The sequence below is a fragment of the Homalodisca vitripennis genome, chromosome X (assembly GCF_021130785.1).
Source record: "Homalodisca vitripennis isolate AUS2020 chromosome X, UT_GWSS_2.1, whole genome shotgun sequence".
NCBI lineage: Eukaryota > Metazoa > Arthropoda > Insecta > Hemiptera > Cicadellidae > Homalodisca > Homalodisca vitripennis.
The window spans coordinates 63389778-63406474 of NC_060215.1; the positions used below are offsets into that span (position 1 = coordinate 63389778).

The window sequence follows — 16697 nt, forward strand, 5'->3', positions numbered from 1 at the left end:
GAAAACGGAACTAAACACAAGTTTAAGGAGGGAACTTTGTATACTGCAAAGTTATGTAGGCTTAAAAACATAGTAGTTCTCCTAAATCACCTTTCCAAACCAACAGTTTCAATAAAAGACTGTGATGAGTATTATGCATTATATTGTAAAACAAATAGACAGTACAGATTGAAAGTAACAGAAGCTAAGAAGGGCTTCAACATACACACACCGTCAGGTCATCCTCCAATATGTGTAAACCTACCTGGGATATTATAAACTCACACAGTTCCAAAAAGCCATATGTTTCTTGCTCAGAAAGTCCCAATAGCATAAACCATTTTTTCATAGAGGCTTTTAAATAGATAGTGAGAAACCATACGGAAATGGACTTCAACCTGCTGCATATTGAGAATAGGCCTAGGCCTATATTAGACTAATGGTTGTGGTGTGGCCACTAGATATGATAAAAATAGTAAAAAGCCTAAAGAACTCTAGAAGTCCGGATATATATGGTGTTCCTTGCTTTGTTTTGAAAGCGGTGATTCATGAAGTAGCAAACCCTCTGTCAGCAGAAATCAACAAATATCTTACTCAAGGAATTTTTCCGGATGCTTAGAAGATTAAAACGGACGGTTCCCATGAACAAGAAAGGAAATCCTGAGGAACTAGTGAATTACAGGTCTGTTTCGGTTCTGCCAGTAGTGTCTAAGGTCATGGTGTCAGTAATGAAAAAACAGTTTTTTGATTTCTTTGAATACAACAAACTGCTCAGCACCACTCAACATGGCTTCAGGAGTGGACATTCCACAACCATTGCCTAATTATCCACAGCTAAGATAATGGAAGCTTTTGAGGGTGGTGACTCCATGGCCCTTGTATTCTACGATCTGAGTTAAACAGTAGATTGTGTATCGCATAGAATTCTACTTAGCTAGCTAAAATCCTATGGGATCGAATTAACTGTTCACAAAACCATTTCGACCTATGTCGAAAATAGACAAAAAAGGGTATAGCTTAGTGAGACTACTTCAGGAAGTAGAGAAGTCAAGCATAGAATGTCCGTAGGAAAGTTGAAACACTTAGTGCTTCAGGAAGCTGAAGACGTATTAGAAGATGCCAAGAGGTGGTTCACCTCAAACAAACTAAAATGAAATGAAGAAAAAACACAACTGCTATTCTGTATTCTAAAAAATGGAGATGTCTTAGAGTAAGAAGGCTGTTAAATTACTCGGTTTCTGGATGGACCCAAAGTTAAATTGGAATTGCCACATAGACAAAGTCTGCACAAAACTTTCCAGGGTTATCTTCTTGCTGAGAAAACTGAGAAATGTGGTACCAGAGCGGTACATGGTAACAGTGTACTATGCACTTTTTCACACCCATGTAACCTATGGTATTCTGCTCTGGGGTCATGTATCAGCAAGCAGCAGGATACTTATTCTCCAAAAGAAGGTGCTGCATATCATGACATCATCAGACCATCTTGAGCATTGTAGGCCTATTTTCAAATACCACAGGATATTAACAGTTCAAGGCCATATATAGTGAACTCGCTTATATACATAAAGGAGAATGAATCTGTTTGGGAGAAGACAAGAAGTTTATGACTACAGCACCCGCCATGCTTAATCTCCCTACAGTTTAGACTGTAAAAATCATTAAACAGTTTTCCAATAGCAACGGTCAAACTATACAACAGTCTATCGGATAGTATCTGTAACATGAGCACTACGAAGTTCAGGGAAGCCATATGGTCCAGACTTACAAGAAGGCTTAAATATGCCCTCAAGGAACTTGAAGATAAGCCACTGTTCTAGTCCTACCACAATAAACATATTGTAAATAGTGTACGGTATATAGTTTTTACTTGACAAAATTGTTATAAAATAATGTCAAAAAGTTTATAACAAAATCTGACACAGTCTATCAGGTTTTACTAGTCAAAGACGTCAAGTATCAAGAAGTCTGGTCCAGAGTTATCCAGAGATAAACAAATCACAGATCGAGACTCTATGGAATATTAAACTCAGTATATATTTGATTTCAAACCTTTCAATCAAACAGGTTTAAGTGTGTAAAAGTCACAAAAATGAGAACAACTTCTTTTCTGATTGGCTCCTAGTTATAAATTGTGTACCCAAGAGAACAAAGATCGGACTGTTCATTATTTGATATATGTAAAATCTCCTCTTAATGGATTACATTTAAATAGAACAGAACTAAAATTGGGTCCAAGAAAGGAACAAACTGTGCACCTGCCTAACGTCCAAGCAGCATCAGAGGCAAAGTACTTGGGAGTGACAATAGATGAAGATCTCAAATGGACAACACGCATTGACAACCTGTGCAGGAAATTAGGTACTGGACTGTATGTCGTTAAAAGAATAAAATCAATAAGTGATGTACCCTCTGCGAAAACAGCCTACTTTGCTTTATTTGAATCGAACCTTCGTTATGGTCTCCTGGTCTGGAGTAATTCATCTGCAGGAAATCTCCAACGTGTGCTGGTAACACAGAAAAAAGCACTGAGAACACTTGCTGACTTACAGCCAAGAGAGAGTTGTCGACCAGCTTTTATCAACCTCTCAATTCTGACGGTTGTATCCTTGTACGTGCTGCAGGCAGTAACCTGTGTGCACGAGAGAGGTTTTCCCAGAGGATGTAACACACATCATTACAACACAAGACGAGCGACAGATTTTCACCTTCTTGGGCATCGACTTTCTCTGTTTGAGGAGAAGCCCTCTTACATGGGTTTAAAACTGTGGAACCACCTGCCAAGAAGGAGGTGAAGTTGTGGCTGCTGCAAAATCCATTCTACTCATTAGAAGAATACCTGAACAGAGAGCAAAACTGACAACCAAACTGGACATTTATTTTCTGTCATTGTTTGTAAACTATAGTTAATGTACGCAATTGTATTTATATGATCTGTAACAAATTTTGACGAGTTACAATTCTCAAAGAATTTGTAAATAAAGAATTTGTCTATTGTCTATCGTACAGATGTACAGTGATGAAAAAATAGTGCAATTCAATGCACTTACATTTGAATAACACAGTAACTCTGGACAATTAAAATAAATAAAAATATAAAATATTAATAAAAAAAGCAGAGGAAAGACTTTCAGTACTTATTAGATCACCTGACTGCATGAGCAAGGAGCATTGGTCTACGTATTTTGAACTTCTTACCACAAAACATTGAAATGTAAAAACTGTAATGTTTTCAAAACAAAATTAAGAACTGACTTAATATTATTGTAATTATTCTATCCAAGAACTATTTTGTAACGTAAAACTAAGTAAGAATAATGTTTTTCTTAGTCATATATACTGGTTGTTAGTTCATATTATAATTAACTTTGCAAATTTGAATAACAAATAAATAAATTCATTTGAATTGGTTTGTTTTGCACAGGTGTTTCTTATATTTTCCTCATTATTGTACATTTGTGTTTATCCAACATCATGGCTACCTGTTTATGTTGAATAAATTAGACTCTATTGTAAGTACTGCAATAACTTACCTAACTTACTTTATTTTTTTTCCAGCATTGGATGAAGCAACATTGAAGAAAGACGTTCCATTTCTTGTTGTTGAACCTATTTCTTCACGAGATTATGTAATTAAAAGAGTACAAGAGACACTCAATTTGACCTGTACAGTTTTTTATAATTCAACTAATATGGAGCCACATTACAACATCACATGGTCTGTACCTTCCAGTTCAAGAAATAGGTGAGTCAAATCATAAAGAATACGAAAACGCCTGTGTTATATTAGTCCAGTGTTTTGTAGATATTTATTTTCTCAAGTAGGTATTATAATATTAATACTAAAACCAATTAAAAATGTTTCCCGAACTTAAAATAAACTTTAAATGGTGGATGTTCCAAAAGTTACACACCAAAAAAAGTTAAAGTTAAAGTTGTGTTAGGTGGTGGGTGTTAACTTATGGGGAAGTTTGTTGTTTTATGGACATTTACTACTATGAAGTGTACAACAGGACTGAGTGAAGACATTTTGAGATCTTCAATCAAACTTCTTCAGTTATAAGAGAAAAGCTTAATACGTGTTGGGGTCAAGATATTAGGTGGTAAAAGCCCCAACAGAAGAATTATGGGTAAAATCCTTCAGCAATAAGTAATAGCTAAAGAAAAAAATAAAACTTTGATCTAGTCAACACTTATAGGTTCAACTAGAGAACACCAAACACATATACTAGAAAACCAACAAAAACACCATCCATGGTATAATTTTGAGATTCTGTAACAAATATGTGCAGTCAAAAATGTTTGATGTATACTGTCTCTTTATATTTTGAATAGCACGCATTCACAGAAAAGTGCATTTCATTGGAAATCTCTCTGGAAGAGGAAAAATATCTCGCCTCAGAACTTAAAATCAATATAAACAATAATGAAACATCAGTAAGCAAACACTCACACCCTGATTTTAAAGCAGCAGCTGAATAATCCAAGATAGAAAATGCAAATCTTTTAACAGCAATTACACTGCTTCAAAATGAAATAAAAAATTACAGTAAGAAGTGGATGAATCAATGAAACTGTCCTCCATCCCCCATTTTGCAAATTCCATAATTGGGAAACTAATGGAAGTTTTCCAAAACAAGTACATGTCTCACCAATGAACATAAAGAGGGAAATTTTCTACATTCAAATATATTCTTTGTCTTATCTCATGATGTTACCTTATAAAATGACAAAGAAATTGAAATACATAAATCTTTCAAAACTAAAAATAAAATCATATCAAATCTTACTGATTTAAAACTTTAAAGTGTGTAAAAATAAATTGAGCAAGGATCTAGGAAAAATTATTTATTTGTCATAGGTGGAACTAATGATAAGAGGGCTGTTCAAAAAGTATCAGACCTTCTGTCCTCCCGCTTAAATGAATGAAGCGCTGGTGGCCAAGCTTAGTGGGGATGTGGAGGGGACTGTCATTCCTGGCATGCACTGTTTCATATTGTGACCAAGCTTTAGTCGCCGGCAGTCAGCATAGTAGTGTAGACCTCTCTGTTGTGCAAGGTGGTTTTTATCAAGTTATAAAATGACATCGTTCAGACTTGAGCATCGTTTCTGTATTAAAGTTTGGCTATTAACAAGTGGAAACAATTCACAAGATTCAACAGACTTTTGGGGAGTCTGTCATGAGCAATGTTTGAATAAAAGAGTAGTACAATTGGTTCAAAAATGGTCAAATGTTAATGGAAAGTGAATTGCATTCAGGCAGACCATTGACAAACCGGAATGAGAATGTTATTGAACAAGTGTGAAATTTAGTCACCGAGGACCATCGTCTTACAGTCCAAGAACTAGCAGAATAAATTGGAGTCAGCATTGGGTCAGAACATTTGATTTTTACTGAGGATTTGAAAATGAGAAGTGTCCAAAATTTGTTCCAAAGTTGCTGGAAATGGAGCATGTTAGTCATTTTTTTATTTGCACATAACGTACTATAATGGGTACAAGATACACAACACAGTTGCATCGTCAAAGCATAAAAATATACACTATCCTAACCAAAACTAAAATACATTTTGTATATCAACAGCCTAAAATATAATATAAAATAACAGATAATATAATACAAATAAATAAAAAAGATAAATTAAAATATTAAAACCTATCAAAAACAGGAGGGTTCAGCGAATTAGTTACTAACTATCAAGCAGGTACTCATCCAAGGATTAATATGCCTCGTTCACCAACTTATCCTTTACAGGCTTTAAAATTTGTTTCTGATCAAGGCAAGCGATATGGGGAGGTACGTTAAAAGATTTTAAAGGCATATATGATGGGCAAATAAGGAGCGATTATGGTGGGGATACTGGAATTTTTTATTGTTCCTTGTATTAAAGTGGTGTGTGAGCTAAACTCGTTATATAAGGCAGGCCTATCACACACTAACTTTATGACTTCATAAACATATATTCCTGTTAGTGTCAATGTCTCAAACTGTCTAAATAATGGTCAACAACTAGTTCGTTTAGTTTTTTGAGCAATTGTTCTAATTATACTCTTCTGTGCAACCAATATTTTTTTACAGTTTTTCTGTGCACCCCAGACAACAGTTCCGTATCATAAAACAGATTCTACACAAGTATAATATACTGCTTTACATGTTTCTAAAGATGTGCACTGTGACAAAATGCTGAGAGCATAACGGAGACTATTTAATTTATTAACTAAATAGTCCAAGAAATTATTGGGATTCAACAATGTTAAGCCCTTTTGTGTCTGAAAGATTTGATAAATGTTTATTATGATTGTTTGGTTTAATTTGAATAACATTAGTTTTTGAGGTATTTAAGATTAATCCATTGATTTTAAACCGTGATTCTAAATGTGCAAGTGATGTTCTAGTTTTTATGAAAAAGTCATGTAATGATTTTTCTTGTATCAGTAAGGTTGTGTCATCTGCATATAAAAATAGATTTCTAGGAATTTCATAGCTTAAATCATTTAGAAACAAGAAACAAGAGAGGGCCCAATATAGATCCCTGGGGAACTCCAAACTCAACCTTACTCCAGCCAGAGTAATATGTAATATTATCTATAGTTATTTTTGTACGCTGTTTGCGACAGTTCAAGTATGAACAGATCAAGCCAAGAGCATCATCCTTAATACCCAGACCATCTAGTTTGTGCAGTAACAGATCAAAAACATCATCCATGGTGGTACTTGTGTGTTAAAAGATAATCTGAAATACAGAGTGAAAGAATTTCTGTGTACTTCTGGTGAATATAATACTAGTACTTAAAAATCTGATTTAAAATTTATTCAAAACAATAACAAGATAAAGAATGACCTAATATACAATTTTAAAATTGATAACAAGATGCAATAAATAAAACATTGAGAAATTAAAATATATTTTCAGTGTTGTTGCACATTCAGGTCCAATTCAGTGCCAATTATACCATGGTGAGTTAATTTAGAGAGCAATATGTCTCTAGGGACACAGTCAAAAGCCTTGATGAGATCGAATAGAGTAGCCGAGGGGCTTCAAAACTACTCACTTCACCAAGACCTCCACTGCATGCACCGTGTTTCTACTTACTCAAAACCCAAACTGAGAATCTGAAAAGATGTAGAAGATTCAAATGAGAAGCTCACCGGGATTTTTATTACAGTTTCCCAAATTTTTGAAAAAATGGGTAGCACAGAGATATGCTTATATGAATTAGGTTGGGTCCTAGGTCCCTTCTTGTAGATAGGAACAAATTGAGCTATTTTTAAACTCTTGGAAAAAACACTAGAAATGAGGCAATTATTTACATATCACGTGATTGGTAACAAGATTGAAAATATAATTTTCTTCAAAAGAACACTGGAGACACCGTGCATATCCTTGCTATGAGACGCTTTCATATTTTGAACCACACAAAGCACCTCCTCACAAGATACAGGACACCAGCTAAAGTTGGCAGAAGTTCTGGGAGCCCTGGCGAGGAGTTCCTGAGCAGAAGTAGTGCCAGGAGTGACATCCTTCCTCACCTCTTCTACAGAGTCGATAAAGTGGGCTGAGAAAACTTTGGCTGGTATATTGGGTCCCACTCGAGTTGATCCCCTGCCTGCAACAATGATAGACCAGGCTGCTTTATATTTATTTGAGGAGGCGTTGATGAACTCTTCATTAGCTATTAGCTTAGTCTTTCTTAGCTCTCCTTTATTAGTGTTACGAAGGAGAATGTAGGCCCTCTTTGCTGCCACTGAATTAGTATTGTTTTTTTATACAGTGTAAAAGCCCTAACACAATCCTTAAGCTCTTGTAAATCTTCACCACTTAATACTACTGTTTCTAGGTTTAATTTTTTATCCTTTCACCAGTTTAGTTTTGACAGTGCAAAAATTATCAAATATATGAAAAAGTTGGGATAGAAAGGCTTCAAACATCAATTCACTGGGTCCAGGATTTCAGTAATGGCATATTAGGCCAGTCAGACATACAAAAAGATTTGCATATTTTTGTTGGCAATAGACTACTTTCAATCGTTTTGTTATAGCTTTTCTTGACTGTACCATCAAGCAAGACAGACACTTCAATGGTATTGTACTCGAATAGACATTCCTTGATTATTGATATTAGTTTGTATATATTTTTAAAATTTGTAAAATATACTTGACATTTCTAAGTAATATTTTAGAATGGGAGCCATAAACTGTGATATTTTTATTATAGTCATAATTGTACTATTTTTAAAGTTTGATGGTCCTTTTTTTAAATTTTAACTTATTTTTATACTACTTTGTTTTTTTTTTTAAAAGAAATTGTGATCTATTAGTTTAATAGTAAAAAATATACCAGAACTGTCATCCAAATTCAAACAGAGGCTTACTGAAAGGGAAATTTCTCTCTGTTGATGAAAGTGCCAAACTTTTGTCCACTGCTCTTTTTTGCTGCTGCTGTCAAAAGCTACCAGTTGTTTTTGCAAAAAGGCTATGTTTACCTGTCAAATCTTTTAAATGTCTAAAGAACAGTGTATCATTACGAAACTCAGAACTTTTCTTGATAATTCACCATTAAAGAGATTCATGATATACTAAATAAAGTTTACAGATAAAATGTGATGAAAAAACCGCACTGTACAAATTGTCTAATTATTTTCATGAAGGTTACTCAAAGTTGATATTAAGTGTGGGATCCTCACCAATTCCAGTACTAATGTCAATGTTGATTATGTTTGAGAAAGTATGTGTGGACAAGTGAATAGTTAACAATGCTGTTGCCTTTGAACTTTAATTTCAATGATTAGGAACTATACATTTTACATATGAATGTTCTATTACATTGGAGAACGTTTATATTGACTTCTAGAAGAAAATTGTAGAAAGTAATGAATGATACACTGCTTTTTCTGTGACCATTACACAAAAGTCAAATCCTCTCCTCTAAAGACGATGAATAATGCCGCTTTCAACTATTGCAACAGAAATAAGCAAAAGATAACTCAATGTTTTAACCAGCAGCACTGCCAACTGTAGAAAAAGAATGTCTCCTTCAGCAATCTCCTGCTTGAAAGCAGGTAAAGATTCTGTAAATTTATTGCCTCTAGCTCATTTTAGGTGGAAGATGATTATTCTGTTCTGTCTGTTATTAATCCTGTAACATTTAAAATAAGAATTCATTTTTGTTAATTATTGTGTATTGTTTTCTTACAGCAAAAATCATGTGTTGACCCAGTCATCAAGGAATTTAGTAAATCTTGTAGTTACAAATCTAGAATCAAGGGATGAAGGCAAGTACACGTGTATTGCTCAACCTGTTGATAAAGATCTCAAGCCTCTCAACATCACTGTCAAAGTCTACATTAAAAACCGTGAGTATATTACTCAGTGGACGTTATAGTTGTAATATATTAAAATGAATATCACTGTTTAAAAATAATAATGAATACACAGCATAAGAAATGTATTGTAATACTTTCAGAAAACTAGATGTTTAGGGTTAGTAATCCAATAATTAAAGCACTAAACATATAGTCAACCAGTTTATCGAATACACTCATACTGCAACATGTGAAATCATTCACTTGGTAATTCACTTACTCACTAGTTTACACAAAGCCTAATCCACTTCTAGAAGGGTTAAAAACTCCACACCACTACCACATTTGTAGCAGATTTTGCCATGTAACCACTGAAAAAATATTTGAAAACCGGGAATCCTACAACTTGTTAAAAAGTTAAAATGGCAGGCACAATGCATACTATTCTTTGAAGCTTAATAGCAGCCATTCGTTCATCGCTCAAATCTTAGAGTACATTATTAGTTAGCAGGAAAGATTTACAAAAACGGAAAAGTGACTTTTGCTTACATCAAATGTTTATGAAGAAAAACACTCACAAGTTCAAGTGCTTAATAAGGTATGAGTAATATTATATCTATGACAATTATTATAAACTTCTTAGTACAACAGTTTAGTAAAAATGTTTTTTTTTTTTTAATATTTTGGATTTACATATTATTTGTACATAAATTAGCATTCTAGAAGAATTTTCATAACCGGAAAAAAACTGTAAGAAACATAAATAAAAAAAGGAGTATGATGTGATATAATTGTACCTTTGGTTCATACAAATAATCCTGCAACAATGGTAGATTCAGACAGAGCGAATACATGATCTGATCAGGTTAATCAGGGATGCTACAGGTCAGGGAAATCAGGGAAGTCAGGGAAAAGTCAGGGAAAAAAACATGACTGGAAATCAGGGAAAAGTCAGGGAATCCGGTCTCAAGTCAGGGAAAGGTCAGGGAATTTCGATGTTGGTCAGAGAAAAAATATAAAATCCCTTTACATAAATAAACTTACAGCCGCCGCGCCGTATTTTACTTCTGTGTTGTAAAAGATCATTTAAATCAATCTTTTTGTACGTATTAAACTGTGTTCACTTTATTTTTTGCTTTTTTATATTTGCCACCCTGTTAGCCTCAACATCGCTTTTTTCCACCCATTAATTGCCAAAAACCCTGGGGATTGCGTCGAAAAAAGTCAGGGAAAAATGAAAAAATTGGTCTGGAAATCAGGGAAAAGTCAGGGAATTTCATTATTGGACTCCTGTAGCAACCCAGTTAATATGTTGATAAACATAACTTCCTGGTTAAATTATTTTGTGCAGTAAATTGAAGTAACAAATAAAAAGAAGCTAAATATAATTAATGTGAATTAATTGTATTAAATACTAATTATTTAGTTATTAGTTTTTTAAAATGAAAAATATCATTTCCAGATAGTTGTAAGAAAATTAGATTTCATGTGTGGTTATCATATTGAAATTTTAACTTGGAGATCCATTATAGTGTTTTATTATTTATTTTAACGGTTTCTCATTACACAGACTAGATACAATATTGTGAGGTAAATAAATGTAATATAGTAGTTAACGTCAATAAAAGTTTAAAATAACAAACATGTAGGGTTAATTTAATTAAAACTACTTGGTAGAAAAAAAAAATTAAAATGAGTGTAATAAACTAATTAAAGAACATAAAAAGTATTCTAAGAACAAAAAATAATAACAAAAACGGGAAACAATAAGTATAAATTAGGTAACTACAACAATAAACGTAACAAAAATGACACGTAAAAAGTCATCGTTGAATACGTTTTTCACTCTAACAGAAAAGAGAACAATTAAGCGACTAAATGAGGGAAAGAAAAAAAGAAAGTTAAGGGTTCAGGTGGTGTCTGAAACACTTCCTGTTGGCTCCCATCGACTGGCCAAAAATGTTAGCACTGCTCCTCAAATGGCGTCATTGAGAAGGCGAGAAATACATACGTGTTGCCCACAAATAGTGGGCTGGAATCATTTAGCAAAAAGACTCATGGATCGAATTCCTCTTGACACTTTAAAATTAATGGAGTCTAGAATCTCCGGGCAATCAATAAGTCCGTTTAGCAATTTGTAGAGGAATATCTGTTCAAGAATTAATCTCCATTGACCAACAGTCTCGTCCAAAGAAGAGTTAAAATTTATTAACTGGTACTTCAGAGTAACGGAAGCCCATGCGTGTCCCAACCAGTCGCACCAACCTCAACTGAATTCTGTCCCAAAGATCAGTGTGTATCCTCATGTAGGGGCACCAGGCAACAGTTGTGTACTCCAATAATGCGCGCATAAGTGTCTTGTAGAGTGTGATCAGAGTAGAGGATGAAGTAAAGTCTCGGGACGATCCGAAGATGGTGAGCTCAGATTGGGACATTGGCCAGCTACATAGCATACTTATAAACTTTAAATGTAACTCCAATAAATAATATGCTTTCTAAATGCTGAAGTTAAATATTTTTGTGTTATATTCACAACAAACCAGCCACAACGGTATATAGGGTGATTCAGAAAATAATGCCAAAGTCACTTTGTAAGTAAACTTAACAAAGAATCCAGTGATACTTTTTTTAAATAGGAAAAAAATATGGAACTTGTAACATTTTTTTCTACTGAGCACACTTCAGTTTTGGTGTTTTATAGGATTAGCCAATTATATAACAATGTATAAAGAACACAAGCTCTATTTCACTTTTAGATTTTTAAGTTTGCTCATTTTATAGTTCTCGCTTAATCAGCTGATTTAACCCTTTAACTGCTGGGTGCTGTTTACACCCTGTCAGGATTTTTTTGGCTCTTAGGGGCAATGTGTTGGAGGACAGGTTGTAATAAATTTGGTTACAATTTGATTTATTGGCTATAAGTTCTGGGCTCAGTTTTGTTAATAATGACTCAATTAAATAAATTCAACCATAAAAGTAGATTTTTTTACATTTACTACTGTTGCACACCATAAATTCTCTAGAAGCAAACCAAAAGTTCAATCTTCGTAGTATTTGGATAACCTATTGATAGTGATTGCTGTGCTATGAAATATGGCATAAACAAATATTGGCAAGAGTGATAAAGTGATCAGACATTAATAATTATCAATGCAATTTAGGTTTGTATTGAACATTACATTAACGTGACATTTGGACTTTGACTTAATGAAACCATCTTTTTATTAGTTTGTCGAATAGAACGTCAAAGTGTTATTAGATATCTGTTAACCACTTAATGGACTAACCATAATAAACTTGGCCTCTTCACTGATATAAAACAAACCAACCCAAGTTTATTTGTGAATAAATTGTTTGTTTTGTATTGAATAGATTATAATATTATTTTGTTTACAAGTGCAGTAGTTATTTATATAATTTCTTGTATTGTATTCTTATTCTTATTCAGTCCTGTTTTTCTTTTCTAATCCTAAAGAATTTTGAATCTTTAAACAAGGCAATAGTTTTATTTTGGTTACTTTCCACACAAGTGGGACTGACAAACTGTAAATATATCCTTCCATCAGAGGCTTTTGATATTTTTCATATTCTGCATTTCAACAGTTCACATCTTAAGTCATGAACGTATTTGTAGATAATAGACCACTCTCCTATCTAGATGTAGAACATTCAGGAATAATACAAAATATTAAGAAATAAAATAACACAGCATAACACATAAAAGTAATGCACAGGCTTATGTAAAGCAGAAAAATGTATTAATAAATAACCCTGTTACATCATTGTGTTTACCATACTCAAATGCAAAACAAATTGAAAATATTTTAGGAAAAAATGAAAGAAAAGTCCTGGCATAGATGGAATCAGAATGATAGATTTTAAGAGATTCTCTGTAAGTCTCTCAGAGCCACTATCTGTGATTATAAACAAGTCGATCTCAGAAGACAAAGTCCCAAATAAGATTAAAATAGCAATTTCTAGACCTATATACAATTCTGGATACCACACAACATACCAGAACTATCGTCGCATTTCAATACTCTCTGCGATAGATAAAGTTATGGAGCATATAGTGAATGGTTTGAATAAATATTTAACAGGTAATATGATAATATGATTGCCAGTATGGATTCCAACAAAATAAAAGTACATAAACCTTTTTGAAAGATTTTTCTAATTATGTTAACAAAGAAATTGATAGTGGAAAACAAATATTGGTTACCTTTATAGATTTTTCAAAAGCATTTGATACACATTAGTTCAATAAAATAGTTGAATCTCTGAGAGCAGTGGGAATAAGAGGAAAATTTCTTGATTGATTTGACGATTACCCAAATAATAGAAAATTGATTTTAAAATTGGAAACTGTTTTTCACAGGAACATGTCATGAAATCAGGAGTACCTCAAGGAAGTATGTTGGGACCAATTTTGTATATTATTTTTGAAAATAGTGTAGCAAGTATAAAAGTGTAAAATGTTTATGCATGCTGATGACACAACTTTGTTAACTTCTCAATAAAACATCACAGAAGCTAAGGAAAATGTGGAAATGGATTTTAATAGGCTTATATGCTGGTGCTAATTATATGGTGCTACAAAAATGGGCTAATCATAAATGGTGCTAAGTCAAAAATATACAATACATATACACACACTCACCACCATTTAAATGCAACATGATTATAATTGACATCCTAATTCATATATTTTACATAATTTTCATTGTAGTATTTTAGAAAATGTTAAAGTTTTTAAATATTTAGGTGTTCTGGTTGATCACAATTTCAAGTGGGATAGTCACATAGTAAGTGTTTGTAAAGTCAGAGTCTACTTTTGTAAACTATACTACTTAAAGCAATATCAACCCTGTAAAACTCTGTTAAAAATATATGATGCACTGTGTGAATCTGTTATAAGATATGGGCTCAGAGCATGGGGAAATGCATCCAAATATAATTTAAAGAGTATAGAAAACCTACAAAGACAGACACTTAAAAGTATTATGCCAAATATTTTGTACATTTTACCACATATTGATGTTTTCCAATGCTTAAACTGATTACAAATAGATAAATTGTATACAATTTTAATAACTAATAAGTATTTAACAGTGTTAACACTTATAAAGAAAACACACATACTTACTATTGAGAAAAAAACTTGTTGTACCTAAATTCAACAATAAAATATGGAAGTACAACTCTGGAAGTTTATGTGCCTACAATCTTAACATGCTACCAAACAATGTAAAAAAATGCTAAGAGTTGTAAATGATTAAAAATATTGCATTAAAAGAATTGTTATGGAAAATGAAATTTAATATTAGTTGTTGTTACGTTATTTCTTTGTGGCTGTATTGATCTGTTTTCCCCTGGGACTGTATTATAAGTAAATACGAATTGTATTGTCACTAAGCTTTACATTCAAGTAATAGAGAAAGTTAAATCCGCTATATTAAATTATATTAATAACTTAGGACAAAGTCAGCATACAATAAAAGCCAGAAAATCTATAAAACTCTAAAAGACAGACAAAATAATTTAGACCAACTGTGGTAACTATAGCAAAAGGTCAATCTATAACTTAATCTAATATAACAAACATTGTATAAAATATCACATTGACAGTTCTTTGGATTCAAAGAATTCCTGAATAGAATAAAATGGTAAATTAACCAATAGCCCTTACAACCTATTCTTGAATAAAGCTATAGGTGGTTCTGCCATTTCTGAAGGAAGTTTGTTGAACATTTTCACTCCTAGTGCCTTATAACTTTTTTGAGATGTTGACAGTGTAGAAAAAGGTGTATCAGTACATTCATTATTCCTTGTATTATAACTGTGGATGTCCTGTTGTAATTGATGGGTGGATGAGTTACTCTTTGTAAATAGTAGTATGTGAAAAATATAAAGATTTATGACAGCTTTACTCAGGTCACAAAATGTTGCCTGTGCAAAGATCTTAGATTCAAAGTCTGGATGACCTTAATAATCAAGGATTCAATGAAATCTACTGTGGATCAACATTTCCTAAAACTAAACTGCTGGCTGCAAATTATATTTAAAGTATCTAAATAACTAGACATCTGATTATAAATTACAGCCTCTAAAACTTGTGAGACAATGGGGGTCAAAGAAATTGGCCTATAACTGGCTGGAGAATTTTTCTCCTCTTTCTTAACCCTTTTAACTCCGTGATTTTTTTAAGGTACATGGTGGAAAAAAACCGTTCTTATTTACTAGGTTATGCCAGAAAACTCCATGCAAAAATTGTCGTATTTTACATGGCTGCACATTAAATTCTGTAACTTTTTTATTTATTGTAGTAGAATGATGATTCTTGTTTTGTTTTCCTTTAATTGAAATGGATTAATATGTAAAAAAATATATTTTGGTATAAAATATGTTTCTTATATTTCCTATTCTCTTAGAAAAAAAATTTTTTTTATAAAAAATTTTCTTTTTAAGTTTGACGTGGTGAAACTAATATTATACTTCAACTTAACTCCTTAATCTATTTTTTTATAAAAAAAAGACCGTTTATTTATAAACATGCAACTAAAATTTGGATGTCCTACCTTGAACGGTATAGATGTTACAGCAACATTTGTATAAGTTCACATATTCAAAATTTTCACAGGTTCTGGTCGAAGTTCACAAGTTGATCACTCTGTTGAGGATATTTTGCAGCTAACACATTACATAGTTTTCTTTTGACAACACAACACAAACATAAATAGAAGAGTACTATATAGTTTCTAATTAGGCTTATATTTACAAAAAAAATATTTACATTGCAGTCTTGATACACTTTGTTCAACACGAATGACTTGACAAACACACCCCCATGCAGGCCTCTCTTGCACTTCACACAAGCAGTCCTAGACCTTTTCCTTTTCCCTCCTCCAGCAATGCTTACAGGACTGCACACTACACATTCCCTTTCTTTTTTTCCCGGCAAGGGTTCCACACCAAAACTGATTGCCGCAACCTACATTGATTACACGACCATCACCACCTGCCATGTTGGTGGCATTTTTCTGCTGTAACCATTCCTGAGCCAGTTCCTGAATAATAGCAGTTGTAAACTGAAGCCTAGTTAACTGCTTACCAGTACAGTTTTCCTTATACAGAATGTATGCGTTTAGAACCATCCTAGAAAATATGTTTAGAACCACTTTTTTCCAGTAGCGAACAGTTCTGCGCTCGTCCAAATAGCAGTACAACATCTGATCTGATGTATCAATACCTCCCCATGTACTGATTGTAGGAGTGAATCATCTCAGGCTTTGTTTTCACAGTTTGAAACATTTCCCCTACGTTTCATAACTTGGACAGACTCAGCTTTGGATTTGGTCGAAAGAAGAAGAACAGGCTGTCTTTGTGATTTCTTTTCTCTGTAGCCTAACAAGAGC

General features: G+C 33.1%; 1 protein-coding gene across 2 annotated transcripts in view; it reads left to right on the plus strand.

The window, feature by feature from the left end:
* LOC124369084 overlaps nucleotides 1-16697 on the plus strand; it is a 72188-nt gene that overhangs the window by 8740 nt on the left and 46751 nt on the right. For both annotated transcript variants that reach the window (XM_046826802.1, XM_046826803.1), the window contains exons 2-3: nucleotides 3538-3724; nucleotides 9176-9333. In XM_046826802.1, the coding sequence (XP_046682758.1) occupies nucleotides 3538-3724; nucleotides 9176-9333 (345 nt within the window). The remainder of the gene's footprint in view (nucleotides 1-3537; nucleotides 3725-9175; nucleotides 9334-16697) is intronic.